Raw genomic sequence first — 27,354 nt, 5'->3', positions numbered from 1 at the left:
CGGGTTGCGGCGGGACTCGCCCATCTCGCCCGGCACACTGCCGTCGCTCTGTCTCTCTCGCACCCACGCGGGACGCCCCATGAGTGCGAGAGAGACAGGGCGACGACTCTCGGAATCGGCCTAGACTCGCCCAAATGGCGCTCGGGATGAAAAATCCAGCGTCCAGCGCGCCGCGGCGGCGGCTGCCTCGCTCCGCCGGTAATACATCACCGGTGCAAAGGTCAAAGAAGCAACCGAAAACACACAAAAAAGTTATTGGTGGTGGGGCGGCGTCGGTATTCGAACCCTCATCGAGCGGTGTGATGTCATCGGCGCCCCATACATCACGCTGCTGGATGGCCCGCCTGCTGCGCCGCTTCCGTCGCTCTGTCTCTCTCGCACCCCTGCGGGACGCCCCATGAGTGCGAGAGAGACAGAGCGTCCATAGGCCGGCCGCGATGTTTGCAGAGCGTTAATCAGCCCAGTGAACCCGACCGCCAAGACGAACCAATCGCAAACAGGCGCAGCGGAGACGGCGCCGCGGGGTGCACTGGTCCGAGCGTAACTTGCGGGGGGGAAAAGCCGCCGGGAAAAGGAAAATGGAAAATGTGGCGGTTCGGTTCGGTTCGGCCGCGCGGAAAGTGGACGCCAATCACCTGGAAGCAAGCCAGCCAGCAGACTGATTCCGAGAGTCGTTTCCGTCGCTCTGTCTCTCTCGCACCCGTACGGGACGCCCCATGAGTGGGAGAGGGACAGGGCGGCGAAAGCGACTCTAGAAGCGGTCTCGGTCGCCGTGCGCGAAAATGGATCTGGTTCGACGGGGGCAACGAAAACATAAGGAGAAGCCGAGCCAGGCGGCGAAAAGGCGAAAACCAACGCGAAACGATATTCACCTTCGGCGGAATGCATGCGAAAGAAGGAAGGCAGCAGACTGATTCCGAGAGTCGTTTTCGTCGCCCTGTCTCTCTCGCTCCCGTAGAAGCACCGTGAGTGCGAGAGAGACAGGGCGACGAATCAGCAAAGGCAGCGAAGGCAGCGGGAAGCAGGCGACTCAACTCACCCAGCTCGAGGTAGATCTGGTTGATGGCGTCGTAGGTGTCCCAGAACGGCGGCGGCTCCAGGTCCATGTTGTGCCCCAGCCCCAGGCCGGAGTCCTCGGGGTTTTCAGTCGGCGCGCGAGGAACGTTGTCCATGGCGCTGTTGGGGTCCCTGCAACACCACCGACAGCAACGCGGTCAAATAAACAGACAAGGTGAGGTCTGACCGGAATGGAGCAAGGGACAGGAGTCAAACACGAGACACTCCACATGGCAAAACCGGCTTCTTGTTTTATCAGGAGCTCCCTGGAAATAGACTATGTCACAGTAATGTAGGGTACCTGGGAAAACCAGGAACCGATTTTGCCTTTCGTGGTGCGATTGTGTGGAAGGGTAAAAACGTCCCGCAGTCCGCAATGCCAACAAGTAGTTCAGAAAGGGATATTTCGAGTCGAGCCTATAGACACTGGCGTTGGCCCACGCGCTAAAGCGTGACTCCCCCTCCCGTACACACACATAGAGCATACTGCTCTCTCTCTCTCTCTCTCTCTCTCTCTCTCTCTCTCTCTCTCTCTCTCTCTCTCTCTCTCTCTCTCTCTCTCCACACACACTGACGCGCCCGCCCTAAAATGTGTCCTCATTCAGCCCGGCCACTCCCCATGAATGCTGCCACACACTTTGGCGTAGGCACTATTCGCACGACACAGTTTCCGTTGCGCGACGCATTGTGACCCGCATACACCCAAAGCGCGCCCAGCAGACTGATTCCGAGAGTCGTTTTTCGTCGCTCTGCCTCTCTCGCACTCGTGGGGCGTCCCGCACCGGTGCGAGAGAGACGACTCTCGGAATGAGAGGGCCCCGCTTGCCGCATTGGTACCCAGGTGCGCTCGGTGGCGCCCAGGCGCCGTAACGCCGCAACGCCGCCGAACGCCGCTAAAAGGAACCATACGTTTGCAATCGCGCGCGGGAAAACTTGACGCCTCCGCCACGGTGTGCACCTCGGTGTGCACACCCCCGCCCGGGGAGAGAGAGAGAGAGAGAGAGAGAGAGAGAGAGAGAGAGAGAGAGAGAGAGAGAGAGAGAGAGAGAGAGAGAGAGAGAGAGAGAGAGAGAGGCCGGGAAGAAAACCGCGTCGCATTTCCGGTTCTGGGCGGCCTTAGATGCACGCTGCGAGGCGAGAGGAGAAGGGTGGCACGGGGAGAGGAGGAGGAGGGGAGGGGGAGGCATTGACACTGATGTGGTAAGACGTTGTGGAAACTTCCAAAGTCGCCAAGTCGCCTGGCGACACCTGTTGCTGATCGACGCGTCATTATAACGCTGCAAAACTTGCCCTGGCGGTTCTAGCGGTCCCGGCTTTGCAGGCCGAGGCCTACCCTCCATCCGGCAGTGTAGGAGAACACCTCCCACCCACTCGCGTGCCGCACGCGAAGCAAAAAGAGTACCAACCGATGATTGAACTATCAAGCGGAGTTTCGCGCGTGCAGGCAGGCCAACACCACAGGGGAAAAAAGCAAACCAAAATCACAATGCATTGGTCAATAATGTTTGAGCGTTGCGGTCATTTTATTGCTTTCCACGCCGCCGCCTCCCTCTTCCCCCACACTGCTTGCTTTGCATTGATTCCGAGCGACGAGTCTTGCCTCCAGCCAAACGCGAAGCCGATCCCGACTCGTCTGCAGCAGCTAGCGCGGTGCTGCCCTGGGCCGGGCCGGGCTCGGCCACGAGAGGCTGCGCTCCGGACGACCCAACCCGCTTGCTGCCCCGCCCCGCCCCGCCCCGCCCCGCCCGCCCCGCCCCAGTCCTTCCTGCCACGCCCTGCGACGGGTAAATGGCCGTGGTGTGCTGACATCCGTATACGTGATCCGAGTTAGGCCCGACCCTCCCCGCTCGTCCACGGCGCCGGAGCGCGGCGCAGAGCGGAGGACACACACACACACCCACACACACACACACAATTCGAAACAAAATGTGGCCCACAATTTATAGACGGCAATGCTGGCGTCCTCGAGGCCGCTTCCGGGAGGGTCCCCCTCTCGTCCCTTCGTTGTTGCGGCCTTGCGGGGCCCTTCGAGCCTTATTCGCACGCCGAGCCCTTCAGCCCTTCAGCCCTGCGGTGCTGGACCTGCAATAAGCGAGCAGATGACGCTAGGCATGGGTGAAGGGTCAGGGAAAGGCACGATAGGCCAAAGGGTCAGACACGGCCAAAGGGTCGGCCAATAAGGGTCAGCCGCGACCAAAGGGTCGGCCAATAAGGGTCAGCCACGGCCAAAGGGTCGGCTTATAAGGGTCAGTCACAATCAAAGGGTCAGGGTCAGCCACGATCAAAGGGTCAGGGTCGGCCACGACCAAAGGGTCAGGGTCGGCCACGACCAAAGGATCAGCCAAAGGCACGACCCAAGGGTGAGCCAGAGACACGCATTGAGCCACCAAAGGCCCATCTCTAACCGAAGGCTCGGGGTGAAAGCAGCGAGAGGCACGGACGGGCTCCGCGGGCGTTTATGGCGGCCGAATTTCTATATTGCTTTTCGGACTGAGTTGTGTGGTGATGCTCGGGCCCCGGGGCCGCGTCGTACGGATTTCGACAAAACAGCGACCTCGGGTCAACTCTCTAAAAGACCAAAACAAGCGAAAAAAGTTTGAAAAAGTTGATTGAAACAAACCACTCAAGATTTCTTGAAATAATTTTTAAACTGGCCCTTCTCTTTATTTTGTGACTTCCGAAAGTAAAAATGCTTACAAATAAAGAGTGGCGAGGAAGCGGAGGGTGCAATTATGAAAGCATGCACACAGAGGGCGGTCCCTGGCGTCACAACACTGACCCAGAGCCAGTCACGCAGTGACTACGCAGTCGCGCCGGGAGCGCGGGGAATTTCATTTCTGTGTCACTTTCTGTGACGCGCCACGCCGCGCCACGCTACGCCGCGCCACACACAGGCAAACCGAATGTGGGACCGGCAAAAGGTTTCGCTTCGCAGCGCTCCGCTGCCCCCTTTCTAAACGCCAGCCTGTTTTAGGGCCTTTCCGCAGGTCACCTTAACGGCCCTGCCAGCCTTCGCAGCCCTCACAGGCCCGGGCCGGCCGTGCCGCCGCACCAAACTGCCTCGCCTCAAATCCCTTTCTCGACCTTCACAATCCCCGACCCAGCGCCGTCCTTTCCTGTCTCTCTCTCCCTTTCTCCCTCTCTCCGGTCGTCCTTCTCCCTCCCTCCCCGCTGGTCCGTGGCCTGGTGACCCTCTTGCATACTGACTGCACGCCGCCACAAAGTAGCAGTAGGAAAAAAAAATTGAAATGGAGTTAGGAGTTTGGTCTGGACGCACTCCGCAGTGGCCGTATTTCATCTTTCATCCCTGAATTTCAACGACTTCACCGCCAACTGTGAAAGTTCGGCGTGTCGGACCGATTCCGAGGGACGAACGTTTCCCCGTCCGTGTACCCACCGCTAAAACGCGCCAAAGGCACCGATACCCGCAAACTGGCGAAAAAAAAACGAAATACAACTCAATCGACAGAGAGAGACCGAGCGTGCAGAGCGATCCGGCAGGCAGGTAATTAATGTTGAAAGCTTTAATTTTAACATTTTTTTTTTAAAGAGTTCGTTAGTAAAGCCATGTCTGCGAAATGGAACAGCAAAAGTCATTGGTCTGAGTGGTCCCAATCGGGTACCCACACGCTTAAACCTTGCGAAATATGTTAAGCATATATCTGTTTACTATACGAAGAAATAGATCGTAAATTACGAAGTATTTTATTTCTAAGCTTATGTTTGCTCAAAACACACACTAGATGTGTGTTGGCCGAAAGTACTCACCCGCTCCGAGCGAAGTTGGCGAGGTACCTCATGAGCATGAGCGAGACCTGCGCGTCCGGGCCACTGTAGTTGTGCGGGAAGAAAGGCCTGCCGCCCACCAGGGGCAGCCCCAGCACGTAGGGGATGTCCTCGCCGCGCACGCTGCCCGACCGCTGCAAAACAACCACACTGGTAAAAACAAACAAAACAAAGGCCAACTTCGCTGCGCCTTGCCACGGCCGTGCCACCGCAATACTACACGGGCCTGCGTGTGTTTTCCTTTTTATTGTTTTTCCTGTAGATTGAATGTATAATGAATACGGGCGCGTTTTCCAGAACAATTTAACGGTAAAGCCTGCCGGAACTTGAGTGGAAATGGAGGCCGCTCGGTCAGCCCCCCAGCTTTCCTTCATGGCTTCATGAAAGTCAGTCGCCGCCGCAAGAAAAAGAGAATGGAACAAATGCCGACCTCCAAAAAAGGGGGTAAAGCATAGACGATAAGAAAATGGTGCACCAGACGAGCCGAACTAGCTTCATTAATTACGCCCGGGCAACGGGAATTGCCTCGTGACTAACGATTCTAGCCTCGCGCCGGACCCCGATTGGCGCAGAGCGTGTAGAGCGCGCCTGGAGTGGATGTGGGATTCTGGAGCGTTCTGGAGCGGCTCGCTGGAGTCAAGGCACTCATAACCTTTAACGGCTGGGCGCCGCGCCGTGCCGCGCCGGGGGGAGCTCCGGCCGGATCGGCTGGGACGCTAGGATAGGCTGCAGGATGGGAGGATAGAGCTTCTAAGGACGACCATAAACCACCAAGGCTCGTGTTGATTGATAATCCAGCACCCAGTGAGGGATGGCGAGTCGAAACGACGTCATCAACGACTGGCTTGCCGAATGAATGAACGAATGAACGAATGAATGAATGAATGAATGAATGAATGAATGAATGAATGAATGAATGAATGAATGAATGAATGAATGAATGAATGAATGAATGAATGAATGAATGAATGAATGGACGGTTGAATTAATTGATCAATGATAAATGAATTGCTACATGAATTGATGAGTGAATTGATGCATGAATGACGAATGAATTGATGCATGACCTGATGAACGACTGAATGAAGTTTTATCCGTACTGAAACGAGGGCATTGAAAGGGCATGGGTTCAGATCACCTGTGTCGAACCCTGCCTCGTCCCTTCACTCCTGCTCTGTCTGCCTGAATGCCTGCTGTCGGCTTGTCCGTCCTGACTGCCTGGCAAAGTCAACCCCTGATGTTCCCACTCGCCTATCCTTCTCTCCCATACACTACTATCCAGCCGCTGACATGTGACACAGCCAGCCAGTCGTCCCCGCCGAACGCCGAGCCATTGTCAGCCCACAATTTTTATATGTATGCACGCAGACAAATGCAGGACGGCAAAATTAAAAAAGTTTCCACTGCGGGCGAGTTTTACTGCGACTTTTCTTCCTCTTTTTGCTGTGTATTTTTTTTTAAAGCACGATTCTGCTGCAGTGCTGCCGGCGTCCTTGCCGGGGGGAGGCGTGGTTGGCGATAAGAGCTCTCGTTGGTGTTCTCCACAGAGAGAGAGAGGGAGAGAGAGAGAGAGAGAGAGAGAGAGAGAGAGAGAGAGAGAGAGAGAGAGAGAGAGGCGCGGGTGAGTTAGATAGAGGGAGCGAGAGGGTGGGGGAGATCCAGAGCACCCTGCTGGACGACCACCTGCCACAAGTCACAGCAAACTCCTTGAAACTTCGCCATTCGAAGCCTGGCCGGCCCGGCGCGGCCCGGCGTCGTTTGAGTCGAGCCATATCATGCCCTCCGCTACCTGCTTATCCTCACCCTGCTGCCCTCTGGGTGGAGGGAGGCTACATTCTCACGCAGAAATAAATTATCTCCCCGCGCGAGGCTACCCGGGGCTACCCGCGCGCCAGCCCCGATTTCTCATAAACACGGCGAACAAACTGGAGCGAGCGCGCCAGGTTCCCATCGCTGATTGGTCCAGGACTTTTGTTTCGGAAAATCAGCGGGGGGGGGGGGGGGAAGTTAAAGGAAAAGTGGGGCCTCACAGTGCACCTGCTGCCGCCCACGGGCGAAATCTGAATATACGGCGCGAGTATGAACGAACGTCAGTAATCATATCTAAGGGATATTTGTGGGCGTCTGCGATCGTAAAACAGCCTCCCGCGACTCGCGTCTGTGTGTGTGTGTGTGTGTGTGTGTGTGTGTGTGTGCGTGTTACACGAATGGGTACACCCCATGCATGACTTCCGACAGGGCGAGGCTTTGGCCCCCCGAAACTGCGCGTTGTGCCACAGTAAAACAAACACACGCACACAAAAAAAAACGAGGGAAGAGCGTTGTAAAAGTTTCCGTCATCGACGACGCGTCGTAAGTCCGTAACGACGGAAGGCCGGCCTCGGCGGCTGCAAAGCGGAAGTGCAGTACGTATAAATCGAAATGATCATAAACAAAGACTTCGGCTGTCTCTCTCTCCGTTCGAGTTTGCATGCACCGCGACGACGGGGGTCAGAAGGTCGAAGTCGAAGTCGCGGATTCCGAAACGCATTCAAGTAGTATTCGGGTGCGGTATCGTGTCTCGTGTCTGCCAAAGAAAAGCAAACAAGGTAGGGAACACGGGGCTGCAAAAAAGGGGAAAGGGGGAACGTAAAGGGATTTAAAAAAAAGATGTGGAGTCGAATAAACAGAACAGGGTTTCGTTTTGACCCTTTCTTTTTACACACTCGTTTTGGCCTCTTCTTTTTAGACACTCGTTCCTCGGGGCACAGGATACAGTTGGCCTTGGTTTCATTCCTTGATCTGCGACCCCACAACACCGAGCTCCTAAGCGTACTCACTGCCCCCCCCGGTGTTTCTCTCTCTCTCTCTCTCTCTCTCTCTCTCTCTCTCTCTCTCTCTCTCTCTCTCTCTCTCTCTCTCTCTCTGCGCTCTTTCACCCGAACAGCAAAACCATTACCAGGATACGGGAAAGGAGCGGACAGCTTTAGAAAACCAAGAAAAACTGGCTGCGGCGGAGAGGATTAGAACGGCGAATTAGTTTGCCTCCCTGTGAAGCTTGAGGTGGTGGGGGAGGGGGGGGGGAGGGAGGAGGGAAGGGGCACAGGAAGGATTGCGTTAGTCATGCCGCGGCGAGTCGGGGCTCTTTTTGCAGGCTCGGCGTGTCGGGGGCAGAACGAGTGGGAGCGACCCCGCTTGTCTGAGACACACAGACAGTAGGCGGCCCACAGTGGGCCAGAAGACCGGTGGAGGCGGCCAAACGTCTAGACGCGTTTTGTGCTCCGGACTCGTTGAACAGGACTAGAACCGAACGAGTGACCCCACCAAGGGATTCCTCGTTCGGAGAGAAATCCATTGGTGGGGTCACACGTTCGGTTCGAGTCCCATTTAGCGACTCTGGAGCTCAAGACGCGTCCAGAGTTTTGGCCGCCTGCGCCGGTCTTCTGGCCCACTGTGCAGCCCACGCCAGCCCAGCCTGCCAGCCCCGCCAGGGAGCCAGCCAGCCCGCGCTACCTGCAATGCGAAACCAGCGAAACCAATTTATCCTTTCGCCGGCGCTCTTCTTGCCAGCACTGTAATATTTATTGGGATCTGTGGCTGCGTGGGGGTGGGGTTGAAATGTCCACGGCCTACGCGCCGCTCCCCGAATGAAAAACCCAGGACGTGCGGAGCTGTACCGAACAGTGCGTTTGTCTCTCTCGCACCCATACGGCCATACGGGCCGCCCGCCGAGTGCGAGAGAGACGGCGCGACACTGTTCATCCCGCATGAGCGACGACTGCGACGCCCAGAGGCTGATCACTCGCTCAACACAATACCTAAGACGGGGTGAATAAGTAAGGCCCCAGGAAACAGCGGCTAAAAGCCTCCAGCCGGCTCAAGCCCACCCCGCCGCAGCCCGGCGCAGCGCAGCCTCCAGAGGCCTGGCAGGCAGTCCCCACTCCACTGTGGGCCAGAAGACCGGTGGAGGCGGTCAAAATCCCGGACGGGTTTTGAGGTCCGGATCCGAAATCGCTAAATGGGACTCGAACGGAACGTGTGACCCCATTAATGGATTCCTCGTTCGGAGAGCAATCCATTGGTGGGGTCACACGTTTAGTTCGAGTCCTGCGTAGCGACTCTGGAGCTCAAAACGTGTCTTGAGTTTTTTGGCCACCCCCTCCGGTCCCCAATTCAGCTGTACGGCCCAGTGTCCGGGTTTCCAAGGGTCACCCAGGAAAAACCGGGAAAAACGACCTCCTTTTCCAGGAGGGTGGGAAACCGATGGGGAAAACTAGGCGCCGCTTTCCCCGGGCGGCGAAGGCCTCGAGGCGTTGGTGTTCGTTTCGCGTCCAGTGGACAGCCTTTCTTCGTCACGTTGTCACTGAGGGAAAGTCGCTGAAAAGTGCCCATTTCTCGGGCGCGGCACGGTCTCGCCAACTCGTTCGGCTCGCGGATCGAGTTCTGTTCGGTGCCGCGGGACTCGGCGGGGAAAGAGCGGGTATCGAATATCCGCCGCGACAGTGTAGGAAAGCTGCGCCGATGGCCGCGTGGCCGCGTGGCCGGCCGAAACTTGATGCTGCGGTGCGGTGGCTTTGTGAGCGCAGCGGCGCTGCAGACTGATTCCGAAAACCGCTCTCGTCGCTCTGTCTCTCTCGCACTCATGGGGCGGTCCGTATGGGGTGCGAGAGAGACAGAGCGGCAAAGCAGCGTTCGGAAACAGTCTGCAGCTCCATGTGGGAGAGGCCAGGCATCGCCGCTCTGTACCGCGATTGAAAATGAAGAGAAGGGAGATCAAAAGGGGACGGGGGAGGGGAGAGAGAGAGAGAGAGAAGCTGTGTTGAGCGTGCGGCCTAGCCTCGACTCGGCGGGCGCTACAAAACCACACCCTCACAGCCTAACAGTGCACCGACCTGGGGAAAGTCCCGCTCGCCGCTCTGGTGCTTGAAGTGCATGAAGTAGGTCCTGCCGCCGCGCGTGCCGCCCCGCGCCCTGGCAGTGTGCAGGAAGCCGACGCGCAGCAGCGGCGCCGTGGTCTGTCCGTCCGAGAGCACCTCCAGCGTGGCGTCCCGGACGCTCAGCGGGTTCTGCACCGGCCGCTCCCAGTCCGTGTACTCGTTCTTGAGCGTGGCGAAGATCTCGTTGAGGTGGTACAGGTACGCGTTGCGCACGTAGGTCCTGAGGATGCGGTCCCGCCGCGTCTCGTTGAAGCCGAATTCGAGGTCCTGCGCCGACAGGTCCAGGTAGGACTCGGTGGTGGTGAGGCCGAACATGAGGTCCCGGGTGGGGAAGTCTGCCAGCTCGGCGCCGCCGCCTGCAGACAAAAGACACACTTAGTCGGAGAATAACAAATCCAAAAAGTTTTGGAAAGTTATGTACAATTTTGTACGAGACATCATAGTTCATTGTGCACACGTACTATGATGGATTTGCGGTGAAATGCTTCAGCATCATACCGTTACAAAAGCAGCAACAAAAAGCCTTTTACTCATGTTTCCAACTTTGGAAGGATTCCCCCGAAATGGGACGCACTCCCCGCAGTGTGCCAAGCCCGGCCAAGCCATAGGGTTCGTCCACATACCCACGTAACGCCGTCCCTCTCTCTCGCACTCACTGGCAGCCCATTAGAGCAACGAGGACAGGGCTAGGAAAACGTTACGCGGCCTCCACTGCGATAAATCTGCCAGGGTGCGACGAGGGCAGGGCGGGCCCAGGGCGAGCCGGAGCCAAGGGAGAGAGAGAGAGGCGTCCAACTTATGTCGCATCTTCTGCCTGGTTAGCATCGATACATCAAACGAGTCGTGGCATATTCATTCCGCAGCGAGCGAGCAGCCGCCTCATTCCGAGGGAATCTGTCTCTCTCGCACCGCCACGCCACGCCCCTCGAGTGCGACAGAGACAGAGCGACGACACGGCCCTCCGGAAACAGGAGGCCCGACCACTCCACTGCAAGAAGGCCAAGGCCTGGCCAAGGCCTCCAAGGAGCCCGAGGGATTCCGGCCTACGTCCGGAACCGGATTCCAAACAGTGTTTCCGTCTCTCTCGCACTCACGGGGCGTCCCGCAGCGGAGCGAGAGAGACAGAAGCTCTGCTGCCGCAGACCGCCAGGAGTGCTTTCTTCGTCGTTGCAAGTTCCACGCCGAGAGAGATAAGAACCGTCTCTCTCGCACGTGCGCGGCAATCCAATTAGTGCGGTGCATTGCGGTGCATTGCGGTGCATTGCGGTGCATTGCGGTGCATTGCGGTGCATTGCGGTGCATTGCGGTGCATTGCGGTGCATTGCGGTGCATTGCGGTGCATTGCGGTGCGGGGCCGAACGCGCCGTGCTGCATCGCCAACAACTGTTGAATGGCTTCCCGGGGCAAGTTTGGGGCGGGGCGCCTGGGACGCCCCGGACGCACAACTTCCATCCCTAGACTGTTTGAACGGAAGTGCAACGAGATAGCGCGAACCCCGCCCCGCCCCGCCCCGCCCCGCCCCGCCCCGCCCCGCCCCGCCTTGCACCGCCCCTCGATGCACCCACTTACACTCAGCGGCTGCTAGTTTTCACTCTCCGTTGCGGTTAGGTGGCTCGAGCCTCCCCGACCCGACCCCGATGGAGCAGGCCTGCCAAACTCTGCCTGCAGTGTAGTGGCCTAACAAGCCGGCCACCCTGCCCCGCCCTGCCCGCATTGCGCGCGCCTACACTCGGAAAGCAGCACACTGATTCCGAGAGTCGTTGCTCTGTCCCTCTTGCACCTGTGCGGGGCACCCGTGAGTGCGAGAGAGACAGAGCGACGACTCTCGGAATCAGTCTGCAGGCGGCCAACTTCCACTGCCGACGTCGCGGACGTCGCGGGCCCGAAGGCGGCGTCGTCCACGGCGAGGCCCCCCGCCAGGCCCGCCAGGCCGCGGTCGGGCAACGCAGTAAAAGGACGAAAAGAAGATGAAAGTTTGGACTTTACAGCGCGGTTGCGGCAACGGACTCGCGGACCGCGATGCGGGGCAAGAAGGAAAAGAATATTATGAGGGCGAGCCGACACGGTTCTTGGCGTGCCTCGCGCGTCGCTAGTTCGGTTGGGACGAGTTTGGAGAGAGCGTTTGCGGAAGCATCACTGGAAAAAACTACAGCGTATACTGTACGCGAGTGGTTACCCCCTCGACTTGGTGTGCGTTAGGAAGCACATAGAGTTATACTTGAAGACGTAACTGACCACTGGCTTTGCAGTGTACACTTCAAATTTTCCCATGCATAGGGGGAATCTCGGTGGACGAGCCTGTTACGCTTGATTTCAAGCGTAAATTGATATCGCTGGTAAATAGAGGGTGAAACTACGCTTTAGTTTTACCAGTGATCGCCCAGCCTAGCCTGGCCCAGCCCGGGCCGCCTCGCCCGAGAAGACTGTGATTGAAGAGTTCGCCGCATTTCCAGCCTCGACCGCCCTTCCTGGACCGTCCCGGGCCGCCCTGCCGTTCCGGAGATTCGTCGTGTCGTCGCTCTGTCTCTCTCGCACCCCGCCGGGGACGGACCATGAGTGCGACAGAGACAGAGCGATGAAAGCGGCGGTTCGGAAGCAGTCTGCTGCCGCGGGACCGCCTCGCCACGCCACGCCACGCCACGCCACGCCACGCCACGCCACCCCGACCCCGTCGGCCCGAACTGCCCGTTTCTCACCTCCCTTCTTCGCGACAAGGGTCAGGGCAAGCGGAGGGGAAGGGGGCAGGGAGGTGCGGACGGAGGAGAGGGGGAGGGGAGGGGAGGTGGAGGCACAGAGGTGCAAAAGAAGGAGCGTTGGAGCGGCAGGGGAGGGGAGGGGATGGAGAGCGGAGGGGGAAGGGAGAGGAGGCAAGGGGAGGAGGCAAGGGGAGGGGGAGGGTGCAAAGTGGGGGAAGAAGAAACAAAGTGGGAGTGAGAGGGAGGGAACGGAGAGCGGTAAAAACAAGTGGGCACGATAATGTGGACGACAGGATACAGGGGCTACACTGTTAAAGAAACTCTCGAAAAAAAGGCGTTTTGAAACTCTATTGGAAATCTCCAAAAAGTTCGCTTTTCAAAAATAGATTTTATTGTTCCACATACCTGCCAGAAACTTACGCAAAATAGAAATAATAAAATCTTTTTCGCACCAAGTTTCCCAAGGGTTTTTAAACAGGGTAAGCGTGGAATGAAAGGGAGAGAGGGAGAGAGAGAGAGAGAGAGAGAGAGAGGAGAGAGAGAGAGAGAGAGAGAGAGAGAGAGAGAGAGAGAGAGAGAGAGAGAGAGAGAGAGAGAGAGAGATAGGCTCAGCTCCCGCAACTCTTCTTGCGTATTGTGCGACCCTGTATGGAAGGGCCGCAGGCAATGTGGCCCTATACATACACAGAGAATTGAAGAAAGGGCCAGAAGAATGCGCGGGAAGCCGTCTTTTCGCGGGGCGTGGCGGGGCGGGGCGGGGCGTGGCGGGGTGGGGCGGGGCGGGGCGGGGTGGGGCGGGGCGGGGAGGGGCGGGGGGATAGGGCGGGGCGGGATAGGGCGGGGCGTGGCGTGGCGAGGCGGCCACTCGGTGCCATTCCGCACGTCGATTCTCCGTGACAAATTTCAGGGGCAGAGATTGGATGCCCGAGGGGCACGGGGGAAGGGGGTGGGGATGGGGTTGCTTATTCGGAAGGGACGGGTTCATTATGCTACTTTCAGGGACAGTGACGGATAAGGGCTGAGAAATGCGCTGCGTCTGGAGGCTGTATTCGAACCGGGGACGTTTCACCGGCAAGAGCTACGGGCACTCCGTCAGCCGGGAGGAAGGGGAGGGGGGAACTCAGGGTGGGGAATTGGGACTGTTTTCAAACAACCCACAATTTGCAAACGATTGCTGCGGCGAAAATCGACGTACTCGAATGAAAACGAGAAAGAGTAATAACCTTTAGAGATTTCCGATACCACTGTTGATCCCTGCTACATACGACGTTCTAACAAGAGCCGCGGAGAAGCGACATGTACTGAGTCTCCACGTTTCAAGGAATGAGCAAAACACTTGGTTTCATAAACAGGGGCATGGTCAAGCTCCACCTGTTGCTACGCTCTGCACTGCAAGACCTTCGCTTTCAGTCGGTCATGCCCTTCAACCGCCACACTGTGAACCCACCGCTGCTGTTTACCAAGTATTTTCTTTGTAAGCTTATGCATGCTCAAAACACTTTGTGTTAGCGAGTTGCTTTTCTTTGTAAGACAAGTTGTTGAGGTTTTCTCAGTGTGCTTACCCAGGTCGCCGAGCGAGGTGGAGCCCGCGCCGAGCAGCACGGCGCCGTCCACGAAGGGGGCGAAGCCGGGCAGGAAGCGGGGCGGGTCAAGGCGCACGGCGAGCAGCTGGTGCAGCGGGCGCGCGCGCAGGCAGGGCGCCAGGTCGTCCTCCAGCAGGTCGCCGTGGCACCCCGTCTGCTCCGCCACGCGGCGCTTCACGGCCAGCGGGTCGCGCTGCAGAGCCCAGGGACTCAGCGCGCACCCCGACAGCAGTACCACCCGGTGCAGCAGCTCTGGAACAGGCAGAGACACTGTAAGCAGCGGCTGAAAACCCCACCGGATGCCTCCTGCAGGGTCCTTGCAGCAGGGTCACTTGAAAACATGACACTTGTCACACGACAAGAGAGAGGCTGGCATTTTTCACCACTTTCAAATTGATGACAATTTCGGACGACCATTTCACCCATGTTCCTGTACTAGCATGGACGTGACAACTACGTCATCCATTAGTTTAATGACATTCTGATTAGAAAAATCAGCCTTGAAATTGTCATCAAGTGGCATTCAAAAATTTTCGGAGTGAGGATGTGGTCAGAACGAGGGTCGGAAAGCCACGGCGGACTCGGAGAGAAATCGCTGATTGGACTGCTTCCCAAATCAGCCAGTGTGCCTTCTCTCTCGCACTCCCGTGGGTCGCTGCACAGGTGCGACAGAGACAGAGACGAGAAAGTGGCCGTACCGAATCATCAGGCGGTCGAGCGTGGCACACTGAAAGCCAATGCACGCCGTGGTGGATTCGCCTGGCCGCCGAAATCCAATGAGCGCCCCCGCCTGCCCCTCCCCTTTCCCCACAGGAGAGAAAACTACTTTTGCAGCGGACTAAATTGAACCAATAACGCGCAAGAGACCGCGGGGTTTCGTAGTAGATTAAATTGCATCCAACTTCGTTCCACGACCATTCGGCATACAACGCGTTGCTCTTTTTTTGTTGTTATCGTTGAGGTACTGGGGGTTCGCCAGTCGGGTGCTCGTCCTCAGCCCACCCCGCCCGACCCCACCCCACCCCACCCCGCCACGCCAGGTCACACACACCGCACTCCCCCACCAAATATAAGGAAAAGAAAACAGCCCGGGGGCGCAGCCGCAGCCAGATACACATGGTTCTTCCGTTATTCGGACAGTCTATACACATGACGCTGGAGAAAAAAGTAATTTTCTGGCTGCCGAAATTTAAAAAAAAAATTAAATTAAAAGAAACAGTTTTTTTTTCAAGAAAAAATAATTTTTTTTTATGGTCTCTGCTGGACTGCCCGCGGCAGTGCCCAACGAGCGAGACACGTGCTTCCCTCGCCAATTTGAGCTGCCGGGGATTGATTATGTGTGGCGAAGCCTAAAGCCCCCCCCCCCTTCCTCCTGGCACTCCACTGCGAAAAGGCGGCAGCGGTTCTCCGGCGGGCCGTGTCTCATGGTTTATGCATGCACAGCCAAGCCGAGCCCTCCCAGGACCGGGCCACGCCACCCAGGGCCACCTAGAGTCCCACTCACAGAGCCACCTAGAGTCCTGCCCACGGACACCTTGTCTCACTCGCAGAGCCACCTAGAGTCCCACTCACAGAGCCACCTAGAGTCCTGCCCACGGACACCTTGTCTCACTCGCAGAGCCACCTAGAGTCCCACTCACAGAGCCACCTAGAGTCCTGCCCTCGGCCACCTTGTCTCACTCACGCGGTTAGACTTTGTACAGTACTTATTAAGACACTAGGGCCTTTGAACAGGCCTTTTCTGGAGTGCGCAGAGGTTTTTAATAGAGTGCGCAGAGATTTTTCATAGAACGCGTAGATGTTTTGCATAGAGTGTGTAGATATTTTTCATAGAATGCGTAGATATTTTTTATAGAATGTGCAGTTTTTTCAAAGAGCGCGCAAAGGTTTTTCATAGAGTGCGCAAAGATTTTTTTTATAGAGCACGGGGATAATGTTAGCGGGATAATGCACTGATGATGAAAATTTAAGTTTCGAAAACAGTCTAGGTCAAAAAGGGCGGCGGCGTGTCGGCTTGGGGGTGCAGTGACCCGTGTGTTGGCCCAGCCAGCGCGCCGCGTGGCGTGGCCGTGGCTCAGCACACACACAGTCTTTGGTTAAGACGCCCCAGCTGCGCGCCGCCCCACCACGCCCCGCCCCGCCCCACGGCCGACCCTGTGCGATGCGGCAGCAGCAGGAATCGTACCACTTTGCCGTTCAACTCTCGGCCGAAACCGAAACGGCAAAAACACTAATGACTTTGGCCAGCGTGCCTCGCCTTCAGGGCCTTCTTCGTCCCGCCTAGCTTCGCCTTCGCCCGGCTCGCGCTGGCTCGGCTCTCGTCTCCGGGGAAAAGGGGGAGGGGGGAGACTGCTGCGCTTGGCACCCGACACAAGGGGGTGTGTGACGGAGAGGCAACGCCAAGGCAACGCGCATCGCCAGCCATAAATAAGAAATATAGGTTCGGTCGCGTGGTGCGGCCGAAACGCGCAGGGGAGGGGGAAGCAACAATGTAAGTGCGGAAAATAAGAAAGGCAGCCGGTGGGATTCGAACTTCGAACATTGAACCCGCGTCGAGCCGCGTTTACTGCCAACACACTCACTCCTGCAATGGTAGCAAGAGCGATTTGGAAAGTGTACGTCTTTACAAGTTTTGTTATAATTTTTATTTTATTTTACAGTGCACTTACCCTTTGCGACGGGCGACACCGCCACCACGTTGGCCAGCGCCGCCCCCGTGCCGTGGCCCATGAGAGTGACTCGCTGCGGGTCGCCGCCGAACGCGGGCAGGTTCTCGCGCAGCCAGTGCAGGGCCGCCACCAGGTCCATCAGGCCGAAGTTGCCCTGCGCCGAGCTTTTGGCGCCAGTCTTGAGGAAGCCTGCAAGCAGAAGGGGAGGAGTCTGTGAAAGGCAGCAAGTCACTTTGCAACAAGGACCTGTGAGTCCGTGAGAGGAGTCACTGCAATAGGAGTCTGTGAGAGGGGGCTCTGCAATAGGAGTCTGTGAGAGGGGTCTCTGCAATAGGAGTCTGTGAGAGGGGTCTCTGCAATAGGAGTCTGTGAGAGGGGTCTCTGCAATAGGAGTCTGTGAGAGGGGTCTCTGCAATAGGAGTCTGTGAGAGGGGTCTCTGCAATAGGAGTCTGTGAGAGGAGTCTCTGCAATAGGAGTCTGTGAGAGGGGTCTCTGCAATAGGAGTCTGTTAGAGGGGTCTCTGCAATAGGAGTCTGTGAGAGGGGTCTCTGCAATAGGAGTCTGTGAGAGGGGTCTCTGCAATAGGAGTCTGTGAGAGGGGTCTCTGCAATAGGAGTCTGTGAGAGGGGTCTCTGCAATAGGAGTCTGTGAGAGGGGTCTCTGCAATAGGAGTCTGTGAGAGGGGTCTCTGCAATAGGAGTCTGTGAGAGGGGTCTCTGCAATAGGAGTCTGTGAGAGGGGTCTCTGCAATAGGAGTCTGTGAGAGGGGTCACTGCAATAGGAGTCTGTGAGAGGGGTCTCTGCAATAGGAGTCTGTGAGAGGGGTCTCTGCAATAGGAGTCTGTGAGAGAGGTCACTGCAATAAGGAGTCTGTGAGAGGGGGCACTGCAAAGGAGACTGTGAGAGGAGGCACTGCAAAGGAGACTGTGAGAGGAGTAACAACCATGGGAGTCTGAGAGAGTCACAGCAGCAGGAGTCCCCTTTGACCCACATTCCAACTCGGTGGCTAGCGCGCTGTGTTTCGCGTCCGGCGCTCCGCTTCGGGCTCCGCGAATATGCGTTCCGAGAATCGAACAATTTCCCTCTGCGGGTTGGTCCGCGGTCGGCCGGACCGAGTGAGTCCACATCCCCCGACATACACACGTGAAAGAGCACAAGAGCACCGACAACAGCCCTTCACGTTCTTTGGTCTTTGGCAGTGGTGAGTGGCGGTGCACGGTAAAAGCGGTTCCTGTTTTTTCCAGGAACTCCCTGGAAATCACCTCTCTCTTTGTCATAGGGTTCCTAGAAAAACCAGGAACCGTTTTTACCATCAGCTCAGATTGCTTTTCATCGACAATGCAGTTGAAGAGCAATGCAGCGTCCTTAAAAATGTTGACAAATTATGAAAAATAAGCGCGCTCTCGGAGAAACGGAATGTTGTCGGAGAAACGCGGTCTGGAGCCAAAGCCAAAGTCTCTCGGTTGCGTGATGCGGTGGAACGCTCCCACCCCGCCCCGCCCCGCCCCGCCACGCCCCGATGCGTACAGTAACTGGCCACATTTCCAGTCAGAGTGACACGTCATCGAGGCACCCCTCCCCCTTTCTCCGCGTCTACTGGACCAATCAGAGCAGCGAGTTCTCTCTCTAATTGCCCCCCCTCTCTCCCTCACTAATCTGGCGCTCGTTCACTGTGAGTACTTCTAAACGAACCCCAAACGAAGCCACAGCCGCAAAGTGGCGCTTCCCTTTGAGGTGTCGCTTCGCGCTGCTTTGCGCTGCCAGCACACTGAGAGTCGTTTTCGTCGCTCTGTCTCTCTCGCACTCACGGGGCGTCCTGTAGAGGCGCGGCAGAGACAGAGCGACGACAACGACTCTCGGCATCAGTCTGCAGCCAATCAAGGCGCTGCTTCTGACGTCAAACTGTCAAAGTCGCGGCGCAAAGACGGCGATACCCCCGCGCTAAAAAGGCGGAACGGAGCGCGGAGCGGCGGGTGGCGCGGGGTATCGCCAGATTAAGGCATTTCCTGGCAAGCGTTAATTATTGGCAAGGGTAAAACAAACGAAATTGTCAATACCCCACCACGCGTGGTGTGGTGGATTACTGGCTTTTCAGGAGGAGTATTTCGACAGCAACAACGCCGTGGATACTCCATGCTTCAATGCACGGCCAGCGTTTAGAGTTATACTTCAGCGTGCAGGGGTATCGCCGGAGGGCGTCTGCTTTGAGTGTCCCGGTGCCTCGCGCGTGGAGTAGCGACGAGGTCCATAACTCGATTGACGTCCGACGCGTGTCTTCCCGGCCATTTAACCGCCACGCTGAGAGACAACAACTCGAACCATGAAGACTGATCCCCGGGGGGGGTTTTCCTCGCTCTGTCTCTCTCGCACTCTAGAGAGACCCGTAAAGGTGCGAGAGAGACAGAGCGACGAAAACGACTCTCGGAATCAGTCTGCTGGCCATCACGATCCGCAATGTGTAGTGGTACAGTGTACTTACGGGGAAAAAATGGGGGTTTGGCCAGCCCCAGCAAAAAATTTTGAGGGCCCGGGAAATTGGCCGGATCGCCCCATTTAAAATGGGCCCCCAAATGTAGCTGGGAATAGCTATTTTGTTGGTGTATAACTTCTGAATAGGCATACGCAGCGCATTTTTGGGGGCAACTAATATTTTCCTTCCTTCGGTGAAATTTGGCCCACCACCAATAAATGGGTCAGCGTGGCTAACATGGGCCAAATGCGCACAAAAAGTTAGGCAAAGAGGACGCGAACCCTTGTCCTTTGTTTTACGAGATGAGGACGGTACCACGGCGCTGCGATGACATCTAGCAATGTGACCAGGGGCATTTTCTTCATAGTCTCAACAGCGCGAGGGAACGAACGTTGCCCGTCGCAAAGTGCTAAATGCGTGGCTGGTGCCGCTATTCTCCTAATGACGTGGTGGCGCGGTGGTACCGTCCCCGTCTCTGAAACTGCGAGACTGGAGTTCGCATCCCCTTTCCTGAACGTTTTTTGGGGCGACTTTTGGCCCATGTTAGTCCAAACAGCTGATTTTCACCGAAGGAAGGCAAAAATATTAGTTGCCTCAACTAATATGCATGCAGCGTATGCCAATATTCAAAAGTTGTAACACCTAACAAAATAGCTAGTGCAGCTGTAGTTTGGCTGTGCCACCTAAAATCTCCGGTGGCGCCATACCAGCCAATACATTAGCTGCCTCGGCTAATTTTTAGCTGGGCTAGCAAATCCATTTTTTTCCGTGCTGTACAGACTGTACACGGTGGCGGATGAGACCACGTTCCGGCCAGCGAGAAAGCAATATGAGGGCCCTGGCAAATCGAACCGATCGAACCCATAACCCAGTGCTCACAAATAGGAATAAGCTTCCGTGGCAATAGACGAGGGCGTGCCTCTGTCCTGGAAGCCCCCCCCCACACACACACACACACGTAGAGGGAGAAGAAACGCAGCGTTTCCGAACAACAACAATGCGCATCCTTTTCCATCCCACTCCCACTTCCTGGAATCTTGAGCCGGCCTCCGGGGGGTGAAAGGAGAGAGCCGTGGCTTTCATTTATTTGCGGGCACACAGCCCCTGTTGTTGTTGTCCATGTTATTGTTGTTGTTGCTGCCTCTGTTCGCGACGATGTTATTATTGATACAGGGGTTACATTTGACGAGAGGCAAGCGAGCAGTCTAGCTGTTTCGACGCTCTGCGTCTCTCTCTCTCTCTCTCTCTCTCTCTCTTCTCTCTCTCTCTCTCTCTCTCTCTCGCGCACTCGTGGCGCATCCGTAGAGGTGCGAGCGGGTGCGAGAGAGACAGAAAAGTATTTGGTGGTGGGGTGAGTAGCCCGACGTCGTCGCTTACGGGTGGTCCCCCTGACCGGATATGATATGACGAGACATAAATCACGGGGGCTGAGCGGCGGGGCGGGGCGGGGTGGGGTGGGGTAGGGCGGGGTGGGGGCGGGGCGAGGCGGGGCGGGGCGGGACGGCGCGAGGTGGCCAGTAATTCATTCTGCAATGACATAGTGACCGCGGGGATGGAACCGGATATAGCGCCGCGGCGCGCAAAGCCATTTTCAAATTTCGCGCCACCTATCGACAGGATCGCAGCATCGCGGCATCGCAGCCTCGCGTTTGACAATGTGGGGGAATTTATGCGGGGAATAACGTGGAACGAAGCGGCCGGCCCTAATCCCGCGAGGTTCCCAACCGACACGCGAGCAAAGCACACTGAGAGTCGTCGCTCTGTCTCTCTCGCACTCATGGGGCTCCTCATGAGGGCGGGAGGGGCATGGGGCGAAACGCCGCTCTTCTGTGTCGCTCGGCTGGGAAAGCGGGAAGAAAAATCAACCGCACGTCCACGTCCACCTCCGGGGCCGCCGTCAAAGCGAAGACCGTGCTTGGCCTCGGCCGCCAAGGATCACCGCCGCCGTGCCGAGCGCCGCGCCCACAGTGGGCCAGACGGCCGGCGGAGGCGGCCAAAATGCTTCACGCGTTTTGAGCTCCAGGGTCGCTAAATAGGGCTCGAAGCAGACTCTAGAGTGGCTACATAGGACTCGTACCGAAAGTGCGACCCCACCAAAGGATTCCTCGTTCGGAGAGCAATCCATTGGTGGGGTCACACGTTCGGTTCGAGTCCTGTTCAGCGACTCGGAGCTCAAAACGCGTCCGGGATTTTGGCCGCCTCCACCGGTCTTCCCCACTGTGGCTGCCGCGCGGGCCGAGGCCGGGACAGGCCGAACGTGACGCTCAATTACTTACTGACCACGGCACTGCAGGCCCCGCAGCCCGCCCGGGAGCCACCGCTCCCCGCCGGCCCCGGCCTGGGCCACGGCCGCACGGTCGCGGGGCTGGCCCGGCCGGCCAAAAACCCACTCCGTCGCCGGCGGGCGAGCCGGCGCCGGGCCGGCCACCCCCGCGCACGCCGCGCACCCCCCCCCGGGCCCCCGATGCGGAGCAGCAGTGGTGCCCTCCGTTTACCCCCCCGCCCGAATGGGAAGGGCGGGCCGCCCCGCCCGGACCCCCCCCCCTCCGGGGCCCCGCGGTCGGCCGCCGGGGCCCGGGGGGACCTTCCCCGCGGGTTTCACCCTTGGGGCGCGTTCCCTCCGGCGGACCTAGACTGAAACACACACACACTCACACGTAGCGGCCAGCGGCGGCGACCAGCCCCCGATCGACGAGCCACAGCGCCGACGGCGAGGCAAAACCAACCACAGCCGCGCCAAGCGACTGACGGGCGTCAGGCGAGTGGCATCTCGCTCTCTCACTCCCATAAGCAGCCAACGAGTGCGAGAGAGACAGTGTGTCGACTGGCGGCTCGCTGACTGCCGCCTGCCTCGCCGGCGACGGCTGCGGGCCGCGCTGGGCTCGGGTCGAGCCGTCGTCGGCACGCTGGGTCTGTGCACCCGTGGTGGGTAGCGCGTTACCCGGTCACCTCAACAGCGGGTGGGTCTGGGTCTGGGTAGGGGCGGCTGTGGCCGGGTGAGCAAGTCAAAGAGTGCCGGGCCGGCCGGGTAGCGCTCGGCCGCCTTACCCACCCGATCGCAGGCTCTGGCAGGCCCCGCAGCCCGCCGGGCCAGCCCACCGCACTCCGCACGGCCTGGGCCACGGCCTCGACGCGGCCTGCCGCGTGCTCGTCAAAATAACAACGCCACTTTTGTCTCTGTCGCCGGGCTGGGCGAGCCTGGGCAAGCCCGGGCCGGCCATCCCGAGCAGCAGCGCTCTGTCTCTCTCGCACCCCCGCGCCGCCACCCACGAAAGCGAGAGAGACATGCTGGTCGCCATCAGCGTGGTAATGACCGCCGCCTCGACCCTGAATGGGAAGGGCCCTCGGGACCGCCGACGCCCCCGGGACCCTCCGCGCTCCGGGCCGCAGCGTCGACTAGAGATGTGCGCTGACCGGTCACGACGCCGCCGCCGTCGAAGGCAGCCGCGCCGCCGCCGCCGGTCCATACGGTCGGCGTAATCGGCGCGAATGAAACTTTTGGTGCTGAAGGTCTTAGATCAAAAATACCTCAAAAACCTGAAGTTTCCTTGAGCTAAACGCGTTTTTCTGACAAAAATGAGCCACCCTGTATTCGCCTTCCCTTCCCCTCCCCTCTCTCCGCTTTGGCGACGTAGTTCTAAAATGCCGAAAAACTAACACCAAGAAAGTAAAAGGTCTTTTACGTATTTAACGTATATTTTTTTAAAAACTTCCTCTACTTTAGCACTTCTATCATTTTTAACATGTGATTCACAAATTTGAGACCCATTGTTGGTAAAATCAAAATTTCTTTCACGCCGAATACGCCGATTACGCCGCCGCCGCCGGCCTTAAATTGGCCAAGCGCCGCCGCCGATCAAATTAGGGTCGGCGCACACGTCTAGCGTCGACTGCACGCCGGATTATAACACTTTTCACGTCCGGCTTTTCCACCATTTGCCCGCTGCGTTGCTTTCCCTTTTTCCAGTGTCTCCGCTGCCCCAATTGGACGCCATGTCGCCCTTGATGGGACCTTTACCCCGACTAACGGCCCATCATGCCGCAAACGCGCTCCAATTGCCGCTGGCGAAAGAGAAAAAAAAGGGGCGAAAAAAAAGGAAAGTACGATCGAGGCTTTTAAGTTTACAAAAACAAAGGGCTGTGCTGCCGCTGCGCTGGAAAGTATAAAGAGGGCCGCCGCAGCTGTCGTTACGGTGTAGGGCCCGCAGGACGGGCCGACCGAACCTCGGACCGAACCTCGGACCGACCGGCCGAAGAGCAGACTCCCTTCGCGCACCCTTCGCCTCACCCTTTCTTTTGCACGCGGCCTGCCTGCCTGCCTGCCTGGCTGGCCACCCCGATCGCTCTGGTTAAAACATGGCCTAATAGCCATTTGTATGGTCACGGTGCAGCGTATGTGTGAGAGAGAGAGTGGCGGTACCCTGATTGCTTTCTTGCTCGCTTGGGTGCTGGCTGCATCAGGCTGTGAGAGTAGTGTGTGTGTGTGAAAGAGAGCGAGAGAGAGAAGATTAGTTGTTGTTTTTTTTTTCAGTATTGTGTGTGTGACGGAGAAGGGAAAACATGTCGAAACACAGGCCGAGTGCATCCCCCCACTTAACTGGAATCCCATCCGCGGTCATGCTACACACACACACACACACACAGAGAGAGAGAGGAAACGCATCTGGTCCGCTGCAAAACATTCGAAATTAGCCCGTCACATGCAAACGGGCTTTACTGGTTCTTCCACTCGGCGGCTCGCCTATTTCCCCCAACGAATGAATCCCCCCCCCCATCACTCTGTCCTTTCCCCTGGGGAGCGTCACTCCCCTTCGCCCTGGCATGGCAGGGCATGGTACAGCCAGCCGCCTACTGGCCTCGTAATAGTGTGCGAGCAGGACGGCAAGCAAATGATCAATCCCACGCCAATAACGCATCCAACAGGTGCGCGGCTCTCTCTGTCTGCTTCTCTCTCTCTCTCTCTCTCTCTCTCGCACACACACACACACACATCAGCTTGTCTCTCCCTCCTCCACAAAGTGCCCTGAGTTAATGCATAATACGCCCCACCTCCACTAATGACTTCCAAGGAGTCCAATGACACGCACGCACGCGCGCACACACACACACACACACACACACACACACACACACAAATACACACACATACGCAGGCACGCACGGCACAGTTGCATAATGAACGAACGGCATGTAGTGAGCTGCGTGGTTGTGGGATCAGCGGGCGCCCGGGTTCAAATACCGACCGCCAAATTCAATTTTCCTTGAGCTGATCTCGACGTTATCCGCATCCCTCGGCGGTCAGCCCCGCCCCGCCCCGCCCCGCGGTCAAGGCGAGGCCGCTCTGCCTTTGAGAGTTCCCGAGGGAATCGCCCCCGGGGCAGGTGGAGGAGGAAGGGGGAGGGGGAAAGGGGGGGGGGAGACGTCCTGTCGGATGTCATTCTTTTCGATGTGGAAGACGGAGGCGACTCAATGCAAACTTCAAAGGACATCATCAGAGTCCGGGCGGAAGGGCCGTGGGATGGCTGCTGGCTGGCTGGCTGCCTGGCTGCCTGCCTGCCTGGCTGCTGCCTGCCTGGCTGCGCGGGCGGACCGCCTGACAAAGACACAAACAGCCGTCGGCCCCTTCGGCTGTGGCTGGGCGCTGCGCTCTCTCAAAGCGACAAGCCGCTGAGAGCGCCACTCAGCCTTCGGCCTGCAACTGTGACCGCGGCACTGCTGCCCTCCCACTCGGCCACCTTCGGACGGAGCACGTCACAACAACGAATGTGCATGGATTAGAATCGGGGATGGTGTGTGTGTGTGTGTGTGTGTGTGTGTGTAGAGAGAGAGAGAGAGAGAGAGAGAGAGAGAGAGAGAGAGAGAGAGAGGAGAGAGAGAGAGAGAGAGAGTGAGAGAGATGAGTCGGGGCAGCAATTACTGTCTGCGCTTATATTATTAGCGCCAATTGGGTAGATCCTTACCCCTCTCCCCCTTATCTCTCTCTCATTCCCTCTCCTCTCTCTCTCTCTCTCTGTCTCCCCCTGTGACGGTGTGTTTAGATCGCTCCGCTGCGAAGGGGCTGTTTCCTACTGCCGCTTGGGCCGGGGGCTCCATCCCCGTCAAGGTCCCCCTCCCCCGCGTCGTACGAGAGGCGACCTACGGCTCGGCATCGGGCGGCGTCTTATTGTTTGCAATTGTAATATGGCAGTTTCCCAAAAGTACACTGCCCCCCGCCAGCCCCCCGTCTTCCAGCAGCGCAGGGAGCTCCAGCTCCAGCCAGGAAGAGGACGCGGGGGCGACGTTTCCCGCGAATTTATGAGAGCGTCGTTCCAGGGCGAAACGTGGCTGGGGGCGGAAAAGGGGGGGGGGAGACGGGGAGGGGGGGGATAAGAAGAGGGGGTGTGGAGGGGGCGCAGATTGAAGGAGGAAGCAGATGAGCGGGACGACGACGTGCGAGATTCAGCTGAAAACACGCACACACACACAGGCACACACACACACCGACACAGACGCACGCACACACACACACACACACAGTCACACGCACAGCGCACAGGAAAAAGAAACCGGATGAGAGCGCCGTGGGAGGTGCGTTGCCTGATGGGACAGCAAACAGTGTAGTGTTGCAGTTTTATTCGAAAATCAAAATTGGCAGGCAGGTATACAAACTAAACCATCACCATCAACGCGAAAGGATCATCGTGCCTTCAGACAGCAAGGGCTGGGGACACTGTGGGGGCAGCCAGGCTGCACCTAAGTGGGGGGTAACCTGGGGGTAAACCGAGGGGTAAAAAGGGGGACGAAGGGGGGGAGGGTGGCAGCCTGCAGGGTAACACGAGGGCACGTAGATGGTACGGACGGCAGGGTAATTTGAAACGTGAAAACGTAAGGGAGGAGCTAGAGGGGCGAGAGCGAGAGAGAGAGATATGCAGGGACGGGAGGTGCTTGTGGAATAAAGGGAGCAGGTGCCAACCCGCTGCGGTGGCTATATGCACACCTGATTGGCCATGAAAGCCCTCCCACGCCGCGTCTGTGCGCGTGTCTGTGTGCGGTCTCTCTCTCTTTCTGTGTGTGTGTGTGTGTGTGTGTGTGTGTGCGCGCGCGCGCGTGTGTGTGTGTGTGTGCTTAGCTCCACCGCGTGCCCTCTCCTTCTGCGTCTGGCTTTGCTGCCCGGCTGCTTTGCTGCTCCGCTCCACTCCGCAGCAGCCCGCTCGGGAAATACAGATTGTGAGTGGAATGTTTACTGAATTTAATTAATTTCTTTTCCGGACATTCGACCAATTAGGGCCTCATTAGGATGGGAACCGGAACTGGTGGCACGCACTCCAGGACTCCGGGACTCCTGGTCGGAAGAGGGGGAGGGGGGGGGGGGGGGGGGGGCGGCTCGAGAATTCCGCTGATAATAACTCGAAGACGGCCGCGTATATAATTCAATCCCGTGAGACCGCACTGGCTGGCTTAGGCCTGGGCCTTGTCGGGACTGGAGCGGGGCGGGGCGGGGTGGGGCTGGAGGAGGCAGAGGCACGGACCTGCCACCTCCAAGGCTTCCCAAGCTAAGTGACGTGCCCGGACCGTGCGGGGGGTATTCGGTCGGGATTCAGGATTCCCGAAAAAAAAAGGCGCGATGCGAGACGGTGAAACGTCGGTCGTAAGAGAGAAAAGGGGGAGGGGTAGGTCTATACATCGGAAAGAGCAGAGTTAGGCCAGCCAATAGGATTATCGCCACAGCGGACATATGCAACTGCAATATTAGGTTAACACACACACACATGGGCGGACACTCTGACACACACACACACACGCTCACGGCACTAGCATTAACGACCCCAGCCGCGGCCGCCGCGCAATCCCGATAAAATGTTTCCCACTGATGAGATTGCCAGTGGAGGGGAAAGGGAAAGGGGGGGAAAGGGGGGGGAAGCCTCACGCGGAAACAAATATTTGAAATTTCGCCTGTCAAACGCGGCGCCACGGCACACATGCTGTGCGCTTGCTGGCGGCAGAGTGGGAGGGGGAGGGGGGCAGAGAGAGAGAGAGAGAGAGAGAGAGAGAGAGGAAGTCGTGGGAGAGGGTGAGTGTGTGAGAGTGTTGGCGAGGGCGGAATGCGGGAGACACGCATACAGAGAGGAACGTCTCGCCAACCCACACGCTCTCTCTCTCTCACTCACACACATACACAGGTTCGCTCTCACACACAC

The 27,354-nt window shown here is 57.8% G+C and overlaps 1 protein-coding gene across 1 annotated transcript in view; it reads right to left on the bottom strand.

Annotated features, from left to right (window-relative positions):
* The window catches only part of LOC117639674 (neuroligin-1), a 90,389-nt gene that overhangs the window by 4,218 nt on the left and 58,817 nt on the right, over window positions 1-27,354 (bottom strand). Inside the window, exons 3-7 of the mRNA XM_034375549.1 lie at window positions 16,707-16,895; window positions 14,017-14,289; window positions 9,714-10,114; window positions 4,825-4,976; window positions 1,040-1,188 (exon numbers count right to left, since the gene is read on the bottom strand). Of these exons, the coding sequence (XP_034231440.1) occupies window positions 1,040-1,188; window positions 4,825-4,976; window positions 9,714-10,114; window positions 14,017-14,289; window positions 16,707-16,895 (1,164 nt within the window). The remainder of the gene's footprint in view (window positions 1-1,039; window positions 1,189-4,824; window positions 4,977-9,713; window positions 10,115-14,016; window positions 14,290-16,706; window positions 16,896-27,354) is intronic.

Source organism: Thrips palmi, unplaced genomic scaffold (assembly GCF_012932325.1).
Source record: "Thrips palmi isolate BJ-2018 unplaced genomic scaffold, TpBJ-2018v1 HiC_scaffold_11, whole genome shotgun sequence".
In the NCBI taxonomy this organism is placed as follows: domain Eukaryota; kingdom Metazoa; phylum Arthropoda; class Insecta; order Thysanoptera; family Thripidae; genus Thrips; species Thrips palmi.
Note: the sequence above shows the minus strand (reverse complement) of the source record. Positions and strands in the feature narration are given on the sequence as shown.